Here is a 16,950-nt window from a genome sequence, read left to right as displayed (position 1 = left end):
TTCAAAACGGCCAAAGGTGATCCTTAATTCTCTAACAGTAGAGGAGACCCAAAGGTCGGGATTCTCCTTCCACACCTCAATATACACAAGGACAAGGAATTGAAGACCTTTTTGCTAACCTGGAATTGAAAGTATACACAATTGGCTCTGACATAGCCAATCATGCTCATTCACCTGTTCAAACCCAGGAAGGAAATTGGTCAATTACTCCCTTATCTCGAGAATCGCTAGAAGCATACCAGCGGCACCTTCAAGTCCTGATGCCAAAAATCAGATAGGCGCAGGGTGGCCACCTGACTACCATTTTCAATATTGTTAAGTACACCTAGATCAACTTGATTGTTAGGGGCAACAATACATATTCATATCATCATAACACCAAAACTGCATTGTTGGCATAGTTTTGAGGTACACCTTACTTTAATAGTATAAAGTTGACACATTATACAAACCTCATTCAAAATAAATGTCTCTTTGTATACATTTCCTATACAAATACCACACGTGGATAGGGGTTACACTGTAATCATTTGATATGTTGGTCTTTCATGTAAATGTTTTCGATGAGAAAGTCGAAGGAGAGCGACAACCATCCACTTAAACCACCTACTTCAACTTATAATTCATTAAAAGTGGGCCAACAAATTTTCAAAAAGGCTTTTGCATACTTGATCCAAAATGTTCCACAATGTATTGTCCTGTCTCTTTCATCAATAGTTGGCAAAATAAAAGGCATTCCTTTCACACAAAAAATTACTTTGATCAAAGGAGAATAAGCTTATTGTCCTTCATCCTAATTGTTGCCTTTTTTGGTACATTGCATTATTTTATAAGGTGGGGCATGAGCATCTTACCCATACTTTTTTTATTTAATCTCAAAAAGAATGACATTAGGGTCTTAAACTATTGGGTTTATGTGGCCTTTCAAAGGCCATATGAGTGCTTGTAAAATGAAATATTATAGTGGAACATGAACTTAGTAGGAGTGTGCTCCCTCGTGGACCATACTATGTAAACAATGTTTGCAAATACTGGATTGTGCTTGACGATCTAGGCCAGTCAGTTGGGAAAAACCTATGTTACCTAGGTATAGAAAATAAACCGAGAAGGGTTCTAATAGGTCATCCCTTGATGAGGTCGGAGCATATGATCGGATGAGTAAGCCGAGGGACTGTATGACCCTTGTGTGTGATGGTGGCTTACAGAGATGGGGGTCAAAGCCTCATCCATGTGTCATCACACGGCATGCATATTGATAGATCATTCAGGAAAGCAAGTAAGCCACTTTTCAAGGTGAAGCGTAGGTATGTGCGAGAGGGACCCTTATGCACTATAGGAGTTGTGGTTGCATCAGGTTTAGGTGACATAAACTCGTTTTAGGGGAGGACTAAAAATCTACAGACTGGGATTGCGACCCCTTGGCTCATCAACCAAACTTTGGTGACCCGCTAATGCGCCTTTGCATGGACTGTGGGTCATGGGAAACACTGGGTCTGTCTGATAAAGCAAGTGCGGTCTGTAGTCCACAATTGAAGGTGGAGTGCCCCATGATTGTTGATTCAATTCCTAAACCATATGGATCTTTTTCGCATCAAATTAATTTATTGCCTTTTTTTAATGATGGAAATTATTTTAGAATTATTAATTGAATATTTATGAACCCCTAGATATTTTATTTATAATTTTTGGATTTATAAAATTAAATATATTGATTTTACAATGGTTTAAATATTCAAATAATATTCTAAAATATTTTTATTAATTTTAAATATATAAAAATATCATGGGGGCTCATTGTGCACATGCGCCCACCATACTTCTAGAAGATGCGGCCCATGAGTGCCTCCCTTGGGTGGCACGCCCCACCCTTTATTCTCTTTCTTATTTTTTAGTGATTTGGCATGTGGTCATATGGTTGGAAGATATTGACTAAATATTGACTTGATATATCATTGAAATATTTTGTGGAAAGATTGAGTAGACTTGTGCAATTTTATGCTATACACAATATTTTGATTAGATTTATTTTATTTAATTTTTATTGATGGGAAAATGGTTTAGGAAAAGGGGATAATGGTTCATGCACCTTCCATAATGTTGATGGCCCATTTATGGAATGGATGGCTCAAATCTCTCACCCCACAAGTCACCCAAGATCAAAGGTTCATATTCAATTTCATAAAAAGAGGCAAGCCAAAAAAAACCCTAAGAAATCTTAATATTGTTTAAAGCCTATAAAAAAGGGATTGTTTCTACCTAAAATCTTTACACCTTATCTTTTTATCCCTCTCTTAAGAAAATTTGTCTCTCATGAAAGTCCAAAAAGGGGCATGCCCCACTCTCTCATCTTTGATCTCTCTCTCCCACATTGTGAAAGAACCTAAGGGTTTAAGCTATGTGGTTCTTCTCTTTCCCATCTTTCAACTATGGATTTATGACAAAGGGTTTTAAGATATAATAAAAAGAGAATCTATCTCTCTCAAACTAGGTTGCTAAGGGAATTCACCTAGGGTTTGAATTTGCGATGAAAAGGGTGGTTCATATTCTATTGGTGTGACTTGCCCTAAACTTTCTTTCCCTATTGAGATTGAAGGTTGATCATTGATCCCGCGCTTTCGGATGATGATGATTCGGTTTGTGGTGTAATAAGCCCAATTGAGGTAATCTTCGACACTCTTCACTTTTATTACTTGCAATCTTATCTTTATATTATCAAGCATAGTACTTAGTTATTTCAATGATATCAAGTTTTAAGATATTGGTTTTATTGTTATGTTGATTTTATATTAAAGCATGTGTTATTGCAATAAGACCACTTGTAAGTGATCTTTTGCTAAAACAAAAGGGGTAATATATATATATATATATATATATATATATATATATATATATATATATATATATATTATATGATTCCCCAGTAAAAGATCACATAGGTCTTTCTTTCATTGGTATCAGAGCAATTGATACTTGATTTTATTAGTTATCTTTTCTCTTTATTGAGTCCAGATCAAGCTTGAGAATGAGATATAAGAAAGCTAATGATCTTTGTGGTCAAGTAATACACCCTGGTTAAAGAATTATTGGAATATTCAAATATCGAAAAGGCACTCTGCATAATGGGTATTACGGTTTTGGATCAATGATATGAAGAAGATAATGATGCATTTTTAATATTGTGTGTCTTTGAGAGTAGGATCTACCTACAAAATTTCAGTGGGAGATCCTAAGGGAATTGAAAGTAATGGACTCATCAATAAAGGGTGTCAGTTCTGACCCTGCAAAATCCAGGAACTGTCTATTGAGTTCCATGATTTTTCCCACCAATGATATCATTTTATTTCTTGCTAAATTTTATTGTAACTCATAAAATTGAGCGTACTTTCAAACAAAAACCTTTTTATCAAGAAATTCCTTGTGGTTTAAATGATATGATCGATTTATTAAAGGATGCGCAAGTGATGTTTTCTGCAATGAAAATTATTTCCATGACTTGGAAGTCAAGATTTTATTTCTATTCTTAACAGAATATTTTATGGTCACACTAGGTTTTTAGACTTCCATTCTAAGTCTAGTTTCTAATAAAATTTATTTGAGAGAGAATTATCTATGGGAAGATAGGAATAGAAACTTTGGATTGAAGAGAGGTCATCCTGAATTTCTGCAATTTGGTATATTCTTCATTAAGACATGAATATCTATATTTATCAAGCCTACTTAACAAAGTGATGTAAGGCTTGTCGAAATATATGTGTTACAATTATATGTCTACTTTCAAATAAAATTGGTTTGAAAGTGAAAGTCCATGAGGGTAGAGAGAAAAGACAATTTTACTAGACAGTGTTCATCTTGAAATTCTACAGTGTGATTTATTTTGTGATGTGAATATCACTTATTTATTTCTCTGAAGAAAATTATTATTTGGGATTCGTACTATGATTTTATGATTTGGGTTTGAGTCTAGTTTTCAACAAAAAATATTTCAAGAAGAAATTCTTTGACGATTGAGAGAAACAAATTTTTATTGAGAGGTACTCAACCGGATTTTCTGCTGAAAAAATTGCATTGTAACGTAAGTGTCACTAAAATAAATACTCACTAAATGGTATGATTTAAGGATGGAACTGAGCACTATTTCATATTTTTTGAGTCTATTTCATTACTCAAAAAGATTCGAAAATAAACTCTTTATGAGTTGAGAGATCTCATATTTTTATCATGGGATGCTCAAGTTCTATTCTGCAGTAAATTAAAAGATATGACATGACAAGACACATATTTGGATTCCTAATTATGGTGAACTTTTTAGGGCTCATTTAAAAATGTTTTATAGTGTGCCATAAGTATAATTTATTATAGTAAAACTTCCCATATAGATGTAAAACTGAGTTAGCGAGATATGACACTCTATATGAAGAGTTTTCGATCTGGGAATAATAGAAAGAAGAAGAAACACAATACCTATAAAAGCATATTGGTATCTTCAAGAAGAAAGGATATATAGATAGACTTTGTGGTAACAAAGAAACGCTAAAGATCAGTGGGAGAATCGAAATTGTGATATTTGAAATGAAAGGATGAAGAAGATTATTTCTTCACGGTGTGAGACATGGAGAATCCAAGTGTCAAAAAGATGGACACTTCATGACATGTAAAACCGATGACCAATATATTCTCCATCAGTTGTGTGCTTATGCTCTTTCAAGATAACAAAAGCTTATCAAATCAACAAAGCCCAGGTACCACACTACATGATTTTGAGGTATAAAATCTATCACACATTACAAGGTCATATAGGGAAAGGTGATTCAATAACCTTTTATTTTATGTTTAATAGGCTTTGTTTATATTTTAGCTAATTGTTTTATGAATATGTATGGAATGTATGGCCATTAAGTGATGGGTACTAAAAAATTTGAAGGAGTCGATTTATGAATACGCTGTGTTGTAGTGCCTCCTTGTACTAAAGTATGAACTACTTAAAGTAGTAGTACTTATAGAGATGTGATTTGATAGAGGGTTTTGAACCCTAAGGAAGAAACATGAGAGATGGGTGTGGCTCATTCAAATATGTAAGCACAAAGGAAGTGTTTTGATGAAACTCGATCTTAGTGATCATCTTCTCAATAATGTCCATAATATGACGTATTGCATGTGATGATGACGACTTGATAAATTCTTCATATGTGCCAAAAAGGAAGTACTTTGTCAAGGCTTTAATAACCATTCTTTAGTAATGTTTTATTTTGGATAAAATTATAAGATAGTATATATGATTTACTTTTTACCCACGACCTTGACTTAATAGGAAATTAAAGGTGAATGCGATAAAATGATTTATGAAGGATAAGTATGTATTTTAAAATTAAATTGGGTGATTTGAGAAAAACCTAAGTCTATGTATATGGTTTTGATAAAACCACATGGTCTTACAAGGTCCACTAAGTCTTTATGAAAATCATTTTAAACTGTCATACTATTATATTACTATTGTTTGTGAATGCATATATATATATCAAGTCAATAGTTATATTTATTTTTATTAAAGAGAAAAGCATTGTGTCTTGAAGGTATTTAAAAAAATGGGAGAAAAACTGTCATGCACTGTTTTTTTTTAAATACCAATTGCCTTGACCCTTCTTTCTAGTTATTTAGAATCATCGATTACCTAAGACCTTGAACCAAAGGGAATGTTGTAGGAATGTCATCTTGCTAACTGCCTTGATACTTGTTGTGTTGATTAAATAACTTGCTTTGTATGGATTTACTACCAAGATGACTAGTGTGGGTGAACCTGTGTGGTTTATGATGGTTTTACATATCTTGAAACCAACGGGTATTGAATTACATATTGCATGACACTTGCTATGCTACCTCATGATATATGCATAAGAATGTTGAGAACGTATATGTCGTATGTGTAATAATTGAGTGGGATCTGCTACAATCCCATGTTTTTTTAACTGCTTAGATATTCAGATATACAGGTGCAAGTAATCTCACAGATCCAGATGATACGAAGTCAACAGCTAGATATGTGTTCATGCTTGGAGGTGGTACAGTTTCTTAGAAATAAAAGAAACATGATGTGGTGGAATTGTCTACCATGGAGGCAGAGTACGTGGCGTACTGTTTGGCGACCGAGAAGGCCGTATGGATTTAAAAATTCTTAATCGACGTAACTTTCACTTCGTGCGTTGTGAAGCAGTAAGGACTTTCTACAACAGCACGACGACGATATGCGTGTCAAACGAGTCATGATTCCTTAAGAACTCCAAGCATATAATACCATATTTCTATCATTTGAGGAATGAGGTGAGATTGAAAAATCCAGATAAACTAAATATTCTAGTGGGAGCACCTGCTAGAATTTGACAGGCCATCTGAAACAATAGACTATAGTGTTGTTCACCCATGAAACCTTAATGTGTGACATTGGTTGTATGGTTATAGAAGGGAGCAACGTATTTGAAGAACTCCTTTGAACCCATGAACATATGACCCCATGCGATGAGGGTACATGATGGTTTTCTACGACAATAGGTCCATGATTCGTGATGCGATACGAAAGATGAGCTACAACCACTTTTAGGATGAGATCTGAGCAAAAAAGAGAAAAAAAAAGTGTTGTCTCTATAAGTCCTTTTGTAAAAGGATTGAGAGCGAAAGCCATGATTAATGTATTAAGATAGAATAAGTAAAAATGCTTGAGAAAGATTGTAATTGGGAGGGAGAGATGAGGATGAGAGAAAGTGATGAAGAGATAATGTAAGACCTCCGAAGGCCAAGTGGGACATGTTGGGTTTATGTGGCCTTTTAAAGGCCTTATGAGTGCTTATGAAATGAAATAATATAGTGGAACACGAACGCAGGTGGAGTGTGGTCCCTTATGGACCATACCATGCAAACGATGTTTACAGATACCGGACTGTACTTGATGATCTGGGCCAGTCGGTTGGAAAAAACCCATGTTACCTGGGCATAGAGAATAAACCGAGAAGGGTTCTAATGGATCATCTCTTGATGAAGTTGGTGCATATACCCTGATTAGTGAGCCGAGGGACTGTGTGACCCTTGTGTGTAATGGTGGCCTACAGAGACGGGGGCCAAAACCTCATTCATGTGCCATCACACAGCATGCATATTCATAGATTGTTCGGGAAAGCAAGTTAGCCATCTTTCAGGGTCAAGCGTATGCATGTGCGAGATATACCCCTATGCATCATAGGAGCTATTGTCCCATCAGGTCTAGGTGACTTTAACTCATCTCTAGGGGAGGACCTAAAATCAACAGACTAGGATTGCAACCCCTTGGCTCATCGGCAAGACTTTGGTGACCCGCTAATGAGCCCTTGCTTGGACTGTGCATCATGAAAAACACTGGGTCTGTCTGATAAAGCAAATGTGGTCTGTAGTCCACAGTTGAAGGTAGAGTGCCCCATGATTGTTGATTCAATTCCTAAACCATATGAATCTTTTTCCCATCAAATTAATTTAATTGTATTTGTTTAATGATGGAATTATTTTAGAATTATTATTTGAATTTGAAAATTAATTTTATAATGGTTTAAATATTCAAATAATATTCTAATTATTTTTATTAATTTTAAATATATAAAAATATCATGGGGGCTCATTGTGCACATGGGCCCATCATACTTCTAGAAGATGCGGCCCATGAGTGCCTCCCTTAGGTGGCACACCCCACCCTTTATTCTCTTTCCTATTTTTTAGTGATTTGGCATGTGGTCATATGGTTGGAAGATATTGACTAAATATTGATTTGATATCTTTGAAATATTTTGTGGAAAGATTGAGTAGACTTGTGCGATTTCATGCTACACACAATATTTTGATTAGATTTAATTTATTTAATTTCTATTGATGGAAAAATGGTTTAAGAAAAGGGGATAATAGTTTATGCACCTTCCATAATATTGATGGCTCATCTATAGAATGGATGACTCAAATCTCTCACCCTACAAGTCACCCAGGATCAATGGTTCATATTCAATCTCACAAAAAGAGGCAAGCCAAGAAAAACCCTAAGAAACCCTAGTATTGTTTAAAGCCTATAAAAAAAGGATTGTCTCGACCTAAAATCTCTACACCTTATCTTTCTATCTCTCTGTTAAGAAAGTTTCTCTCTCTCATGAAAACTCAAAAGGGGGCACGCCCCACTCTCTCATTTTTTATCTCTCTCTCCCGCATTGTAAAAGAACCTAAGGGTTTAGGCTATGAGGTTCGTCTCTATCTCATCTCTCGACTATGGATTTAGGGCTACGGGTTTTATGGTATAGCAAAAGAGAATTCTTCTTTCTCAAACTAGGTTGCTAAGGAAATTCACCTAAGGTTTGAGTTTACGATCAAATGGGTGGTTCATGTTCTATTGGTGTGGCTTGGCTTAAACTTGCTTTCCCGGTTGAGGTAATCTCCGGCACTCTTCATTTTTATTACCTGCAAGCTTATCTTTTTATTCTCAAGCATAGTGTATAGTTATTTCAATGGCATCAAGTTTTAAGATCTTGGTTTTATTGTTATGTTGATTTTATATTAAAGTATGTGTTATTGTAATAAGACCATTTGTAAGTGATCTTTTGCTAAAACAAAAAGGGTAAAAAAAAGTTAAAAAAACAAAATTATATGATTCCCCGGTAAAAGATCACACAGGTCTTTCTTTTATAAACAATTTGATCAAAATTAGACAGCTCAACTTATGGCTGTTGTTTTTCTTCAAGACACCTGCAGCATGTGTGTATGCTTGCGGATGTAAGAATTTGTTTTCTTTTTTAGATTAATCTTTACATTCAAGAAATTATATCCTGGAAATCTTCTGGTCATATAAATGCACGTTGATAGGCTCGACAACCATCCATTTAATTCATTGACTTTTGGTGATAAGCCAAAGTCTGACGTCAACTTCTCAAGCGTTTGACAAAGACTTGGAAAATCCAATGAATCACACCTGCAAAGCTAAATATCTGGAGTGAAATGTGTCACTTTTTCATAGTTTATTGTCTGGTCTCTCATTTTCATAAGGGAAAATATATAACAAGACAATTTACCTTTGATACAAGGTGGTCACAGTTAATCTAGACTATTGGATGTGAAATTGGGTGGCTGCATTTATTTCATTGGCCAAGCTCAAAGTTCAAACGAAATTTTTTCGAATTTTGTGACACATCTATGCTATCAAATTTCACATCGGATGGCTATAAGTGGATGTAAAAGTGGTTTTTTAAAAAAAAATTGAGTGGTTGAATTGGATGGCTTAAGGGATGTCAAAAAGTTTGATAATTGTTTTTTAAAAATTTTGAGTCTAGTCAATGGCACTTTTACAACCACTTGATTTTAAATATGATGGGCAAGAGTGTTATAGTCTTTATAGATCGAAAAAGTTACATCCCAAAGTTTGAGGTCCTAAAATTTATTCTAAATAGGTTACTACCTATGGGAATAAATGAAATCCTTTGTATGTAGCAAAAAACCCAAACACTCCAAAAAATACAATAAAGAAAAATGAAATATAGAAAGCTAATCAATACCTTAAAAAAAGATAAAAGAAAAAAACGGATGACCCCATGAAAATTCCAAAAACCGATGAAACTGATTAAAAAAAAAAAACTCAAAAAAAGGGGAGAGAGAGAGACTAAAAGTGGGTGAATAATGGCGTCCATCCTTAAGTAGATCCTTACTTGAGACGGATTGCTTCCGGTGCTTCCTCTTCCGAGCAAGGAAGATGATGGAGAAGAAGTTATGTTAGCATAAGAAAAGAAAAAAAGAAAAGAAAATAAATTATTAGGGTACATTGCATTGTATAACGTGGGCATAGGTATCTGAGATATTTCAAAGTAATTCCAATGATCATATCTAAGTGTCCAATAACTCATAGTTCAATTTTTCTTTTATATATATATATATATATATATATTTATTTATTAAGAAATGATTATACAGTAATAACTAGGTCGATACCAAACATTCGGTTTGAAATTTTTTGGGATGTGGTTTGTATAGAGCCTAGGCTCTAAACAATCAAATTAGAGCCTGCCTTCAAATACTGTTGAGAAATGTGGTTTCAATACTAAAAATATTTGTGATAGCCTTAAAATGTATTTTAATTTTTAGATATAAAGTTTAAATCTTAAAAAATAGTGTAGATCAATAAGTCTATGAAAACTTGAAAATCTTGAAAATTAACAGTCCAAAAATACATTGCAAAATACAATATTTCCAAAACTTGAAATCCATTTTTTTCTCATGTCCATGCATCTTGATGCCGAGATGATCATTTTGAGGATATTTGGGCATCAAAACAACCTCTTCTAGTGAAAGTTTTGTGGTGGGCTCTAATTTGATTATTTAGAGCCTCGGCTGTCCATAAACTTTTCCCAAATATCTATTTTAACATATGAAATAATACAATATGGTCCCTTGAGAGCATGGTATGAAAGAAAAACTAATGTGATCTTGTTGGGAATGCATATTTTATTGTCTTCTTTTTACCCCTTTCCCTTTTCTTTTCTTTTTCTTTTTCTTTAGACAAAGATCACAACAAATATTATTTACTACAACAACTTTTGCTTCACACATAAAATAAAACTAACAAATCCAAGATCTTAAAAACCTTGACGCTACTTCTTATGTTTGAGAATATAAAGATTAAATTGTAAATAAAATGGAGAGTGTCGGAGATTACCTCAACCAGCCTTATTACACCCCACACCGAGTCACTACCATCCGATGGGGCGGGACCAACGATCTAGCTTCAATCCCAACCGGGAAAGCAATTTTAGGCCAAACTTTTCCATGGAACTATAAATTTCCCCTTTTGATCACAAATCTTTGAACCTAGGTCCAAACTCTCAAAGACCTAGTTGAACATACCCTCTATTACCCAACCCTTAGGTTTAATCAAGATGAGAGAGAATGAGAAATATCCTAGGGTTGGGATGTGCCCCCTCTATGGGTTAGGAGAGAGAAGTGGCTAGAAAGAGAAACCTATAGAGAGGAGATAGAGTGGGGCATGCCCCTTAGAGGGAGAAAGAGCTTAGAGAGAGAGAAGACATATTGGTGTGGAGAATAGAGGAGGGGAGGTCCTCTATTCATAGAAAAAAATTAGGACTATGATTTCTCATAGTTTGCCTCTTAAGTGAGATTGAACATGGACCGTCGATCAATGGTGACTTGTGGGATGAGAGATCCGATGCATCCATTCCATAGATGAGCCATCAACATTATAGAAGGTGTATAAACCATTATCCTCATTTTTTAGACCATTTTTCCATTAATAAAAATTAAATAAATTAAATCCAATCAAAATATTGTGCATACCATAAAATAGCACAGGCCTTCTCATACTTTCCACAAAATCTTTCAAAATATATCAAGTCAATATCTAGTTAATATTTAGTTAATATACTCCAACCATATGACCACTTATCATACCCCATAAAATTAGGGAAGAGAATAAAGGGGTGGGACGTGCCACCCTGGAGGGGGCTTTTTGGCCACACCTCCAACAACATGGTGGGCCTATGTGCACAATGGACCCCAATGAAATTCTTATATATATAAAAATATAGAATAATTTTAGAATATTATTTGAATATTTTAAGCAATATAAAATCAATATCTTTATTTTCATAAGCTCAAATTTTATAAATAAAATATCCAAAGATTTATAAAAATTCAAATAATAATTCTAAAATAATATTTATCATAAAACAAATATAATTAAACTAATATGATGAGAAAATGATCCATATGGCTCAAGAATCAACAATCATGGGGGCACTCCACCTTCAACTGTGGACTACAGATCACACTTACTTTATCAGACCGACCCAGTGTTTCCCATGACCCACAGTCCAAGGAGGGGCTCATTAGTGGGTCACCAAAGTTCAGCAGATGAGCCAAAGGGTTGCAATCTCAATCTGTAGATTTTAGGTCCTCCCCTAAAGACAGGCCAAGGTGACCTAGACTTGATGTGACCACAGCTCATATGGCACATTGGGGTATCTCTCGCACATACATACACTTCACCTTAAAAAGTGGATTGCTTTCCTAAAATGGTCTATCAATATGCATGCCGTGTGATGATACATGGATTAGGCTTTGGGCCTCGTTTCTTTAGGCCACTATCACACAAAAGGGTCACACAGTCCCTCGGCTCACTCGTCGGGGCATACTCCGACCTTATCAAGGGATGACCTATTAGAACTCTAATTGATTTTCATTCTATGCCCAAGTAACATGGGTTTTTCCCAATCGATTGACCTAGACCGTCAAGCACAGTTCGATATCAGCAAACGTCGTTTGTTTAGTGTGGTCCACGAGAGACCACACTCCCATTGAATTCATATTCCACTATATCATTTCATTTTACAAGCAATCATAAAGCCTTAAAGGCGACATAAATCCAACATAGTATACATTCTCATCCAATGATATCCTATCTGTAAGTGGTTAAACGAGGAGTTCATGCATTATTTGAGGTGGGCCATAGGTAATAGCATTATTTGAGGTAGGTCCTAAACATTGAAAGTTTTCATGTATATGGTGCATTGCATATACAGTTTGAAAATTTTTTGTCTTTCTCTCTCACCAGAGGGAGTAATTATTAAAGTGCCCTCTATTGAATGTAGGGTGCAGTTTCTATACGGTTGCAACCTTAAACAATCCAATTAAGGCGCACCTTAAAATTTTATCATACCATGTAATTTTGTTGTAAAAAATTCTTAGTATTATTTTAAAATCTATTTTCATACCTAATTAGAAAATTTTAAAATCCAAATATGGCTAAAATCATATAGATCTATAAATATATGAAAATCTTGAAAATAAACGGTCTAGATAATGTGTTGCAAGATGCACTATTTTTTAGACTCAAAAACTTTTTTTTTTTCATAATCATATATCTCAATGTCGAGATGATCGATTAGAGGGTCTTTTCAACATTAAAACAAAATTTCCCATAGATTTTTGATGTGCATATGTGATTCTACACTTTAATGTTGCAACCTTATTAAAACGTTTCCCTTGAATGTATATGGTGCATTGCATTATTTAATGTGGGCCATAAGCATTTAATACTTTTGACTATGGGCAGCCTATCCAACAGCTACTTTTTTACGTGGATCCTACAGCCAACTAGTTCATGAGAAAATAGAGCTTCAAGTCTCCAAATTAATCCAAATATTTACGTGGATCCTACAGCCAACTAGTTCATGAGAAAATAGAGCTTCAAGTCTCCAAATTAATCCAAATATTTCCAATCCTATCAAGCAGTCGATTTTGAGGCGAAACGAAAATAAGTACGAAGCTTAGCATTTCGTATTTTGTCAAAAGAATGTTGCTACCACAGGAGAAGACTATCCATTTGCTCCATTGGATGAATCTCAAGCTAGGAATAGTATTTAAGCATCCAAATTTTGGGAGGTAATAGTCATCAACATTAAAAAAACATTAAAAAGAATCTTATGTTTTGAAAGCTTCAAACAAATAGCATCCCATGATTGAGTAAGGGATATCCAGTTTTGAAAGGACAAGATCTAGGTGTCGAATGACCCCAATTCTTTTCTCTTTTTTTATTTCAAACTAATCATCTAGTTATTTTTAATTGGATCCCTAAAACTCAAAATAAGTAAAATATCCTCCAAAATGTCTCTTTGCTAGAGAGTTAATGTACAGTATGCTCCCTAGGGAGCATACCATACACATTGTTGAGTATTTATCCAGAAACACTGTTAGTAAGCAAGGCAAAGCAAATACAAGGAATCACAGTTGGAAAAGTAACCCAAGTCATGGAAAAAGCATCACTCCTTCCTACTTTACCTGGCCAAAAATTTTTCACTGTGATCATCGATGTTCATTAGAAGTTGGCTCTGCGGTTGGTAAAATAGGCCGTGAGATTCAGCATTTGAATGTTTTTGCATACTACTTAAAAGGAAAGCTCTTCCGGAGATGGTACTATTGTATCATTTTTGCTAGCAAAACTAGACAAATTGCTGGTAGATGAAGTGTAACTCCTTTCAGGATTGGAAGATGATATTCAGTGGATTAAGGATGAGCTCAAAGGCATAAAAGTGTTCCTGAATAATGCTAATAAAAAAAGAGAGACAGATCAAATGGTGGATGTTTGGGTTGGACAAGTGCGAGATGTGGCCTACGATGCTGAGGATATCCTTACAAATTCATCCTCTAAATTGCAAGTATGCGAAGAGGAGGAAAGGATTTGCCGGCATTCTGCTCTCACCTGTTTCCTATACAAAGGAACAAGCAATCAAGCATAAGGTCGCAACAAAGATAAAGAGTATTAAAGATCGTGTCGATGCCATTGCCAAGAGAAGGGACAGGCTCAATCTTCAAATGGGAGAAGAAGAAAAAGAAGGGAGCTCTTCAAATGCTATGGCAACAAGAGGGGCATATACAAGAGGGATTTCTTCGGTAGTTGAGAAAGCAGACCTTGTCGGAATTGATGATAGTAGAAGGATGGTTGCTAGACGGTGAGCAACAACTCAAGGTAATCTCTATCTTAGGTATGGGTGGATTAGGGAAAACTATTCTTGCCAAAAAAATTTACGATGATGGCCCTGTTAAGGAACATTTTGTTCTTCGTGCATGGGTTACTGTCTCACAATCATTCAACAAAATAGAGATTTTTAATGCCATTCTAAGAGAATTTGATGAAAATCATGAGGATGAATATGACATACGCTGTTTGCGAAAAAAAGCTTTGTGCACATTTACAAGACAATAGGTATCTTGTGGTGTTAGATGTTGTGTGGCAGGAGGATGTGTGGGAAGAGGTTCACACTGTATTTCCTGATTTACATAACGGAAGTAAATTCATCGTTACAACTCGTATGGCAGAAGTCACTTCACCAATATATGTATTGAGCAAAGTCTACGGGCTAGAACAACTAACAGCAGAAGATGCATGGCTACTCTTCTGTAAGAAGGCATTTTGGGAGGGAAATGGTAACTCATGTCCTTCAGAATTGAAGGAAGTCAGGAGGCTCATTGTTAAGGAATGCGAGGGTCTCCCCCTTGCAATTGTGGCCATTGGAAGTATGATGTTCAAAAAAGCCAAAACATTTCACGATTGGGACAAGGTTCACCACAGTCTTGCATTTGAACTGGACAAGCATAAAGGTGTGAGGCGTATCCTGACGTTAAGTTACAGGGATTTATCACATTTTTTAAAATATTGTTTCTTGTATTGTTGTTTGTACCCATAGGACTATGAGATTACTCGTTCCAAATTGATTAGGCTTTGGGTTGCAGACGGATTTTATAGATGGGAATCCTCTACCCATTGAAGCCTCCGACTACTCTTGAAAGGTTAGAACTCGATTGTTGTCTACCAAGTGGGAAGCTGCCTAATTGGGTTGGGGTTGAATATCTCCCATGCCTCTCTGAACTAGTCTTATACAAAGCCCACCTCACCCCGGACCCATTTGTTGTCCTTCAAAGGCTGCCCAATCTCATGTTCCTCCATCTAGGCCCCGAGTCTTACATGGGCAAGCGTATGGGTAAATGTGATGCTGCTGCCTTCCCTAAACTTCAAAAACCTTATTTCATTCGTTTGAAAGAATGGGAAGAATGGGGAGAAGTGGAGGAGGGAGCCATGGCATGCCTCCATAAATTATCTATTTGGGGATGTAAGAAATTGAGAGGGTTGCCTCCAGGCTTCCAATACCTCTCTACCCTTCAAGAGTTGTTACTTTGGGATATGGGAGATGAATTTGTGAGCCGATTAAAGAGAGATTCAGGTGAAGACCGTTTCAAAGTGGAACACATCCCCACTGTTCATGTTCGGTTACCTGGAGTTGGGAAATTTTTTTTTGAAGATTTATAGAGTCATGTTCGGTTACCTGGAGTTGGGAAAAATGTTTTTGAAGATTTGTAGAGACGGGGAAAGGGTTTACGAAGATTTGTAGAAAGCATCCTCTGGTCGCTCCTCAGCATCAATGGTACTCCCCTGTATTCAATGAACTTTCTCCTTCTAAATAGGGGCTATTCATTGTTTTGTAGCTAATCCATCAATCTAGTTCTGTTTCTTGGATTACAAACCTGAATTCTTTTTATAGTTTATTTTTTCAAATAAATGTTCTGATTGATTCTTGTGAGTTTGTTTTTTTCTTTTTGTTTTTTTTTGTGCAGTGGGATTAATGTGCACATCCCTCATTTGATATCAATTCTTTCTTTTTGTTGGCAGTGGGATTAATGTGTACATCTTTTTTTCTCAGTGGGATTAATGTGCACATCCCACATGTGATATCAATTCTTTAGAAATCGATATATAAGATCCCTATGCAATTTTTTTCTGGTCTGTTTTCTCATCCGTAGAAGAATAGACGCTTTCTCCCTATAAAAAGTTCTCTAAATTTCGTGGCATAATTTGGCCTTTTTGCTTATTTCGCTTTTTGCTTGTCCTTCACTTGTTGGTTTGTTTTACTTGCTAAATATTGCACATAGATGTGTTTAAAAAATAAAGAAAAGAGTAACCCTTGTGATGAAGGAGAAAAATGGTACTCCTTTTTCAGTCTTAGCCCATGGATGTACCTTTTGCTTTTTTATGAGCATACAAACGTGAATGATTCTCAAAGCCTGCATTTTCCAAAAATTGTTCTCATTTTTGCATAGTTTTTGTTTGTTTGCTTTGACTTGCTACTTTACTAAACAATACTCAAAGAATACATTCTTTCTAATGGAAGAGAATAGTAGCTGGTTGATGGTGTCAAATAATCCAATATAGTTACGCATTGGTAATTTTGTGGTAGCTATTCGGTCATGGGCTTATAATTCTCTAGAGTAAAAAGTCATCGTAGATTTATTTGGGTTTTGCAGCAAAAGAGATGGAAACTATAATCATTTATTTTTTGTCTGTAAGCTCATTAATCGTATTGTAGTCTTAAAACCAACAAATTAGGGGCAAGACATTGG

General features: G+C 35.4%; 1 protein-coding gene, 1 long non-coding RNA gene and 1 pseudogene across 3 annotated transcripts; all 3 read left to right on the top strand.

Moving 5' to 3' along the window:
- The first annotated feature begins 2,588 nt into the window (after positions 1 to 2,588).
- LOC148783223 (uncharacterized) lies at positions 2,589 to 7,512 on the top strand. Its single transcript, XR_016050612.1, has 2 exons — positions 2,589 to 2,660; positions 5,980 to 7,512. It is a non-coding gene; the product is annotated as an uncharacterized LOC148783223 (long non-coding RNA).
- Positions 7,513 to 13,907: 6,395 nt separating this feature from the next.
- Positions 13,908 to 16,505, top strand: LOC148783222 (disease resistance protein RPM1-like; annotated as a pseudogene). The gene has a single exon (XR_016050611.1). The product of XR_016050611.1 is annotated as a disease resistance protein RPM1-like (transcript).
- On the top strand, positions 15,302 to 15,862 carry LOC110007835 (putative disease resistance protein At1g59620). Its single transcript, XM_020671535.2, has one exon. It carries the CDS (start codon positions 15,302 to 15,304, stop codon positions 15,860 to 15,862), a length of 561 nt encoding a protein of 186 aa, XP_020527194.1.
- Positions 16,506 to 16,950: the final 445 nt, after the last annotated feature.

The sequence above is a fragment of the Amborella trichopoda genome, chromosome 2 (assembly GCF_054954075.1).
Source record: "Amborella trichopoda isolate Santa Cruz 75 chromosome 2, AtrichopodaSantaCruz75HAP2 v2.0, whole genome shotgun sequence".
NCBI classification, from domain to species: Eukaryota; Viridiplantae; Streptophyta; class Magnoliopsida; order Amborellales; family Amborellaceae; genus Amborella; species Amborella trichopoda.
This window is presented reverse-complemented; position numbering and strand designations above follow the sequence as displayed.

Coding starts and splice junctions, on each gene's coding strand:
- LOC110007835 (XM_020671535.2), top strand. CDS start 15,302: ATGGGAATCCTCTACCCATTGAAGCCTCCGACTACTCTTGAAAGGTTA.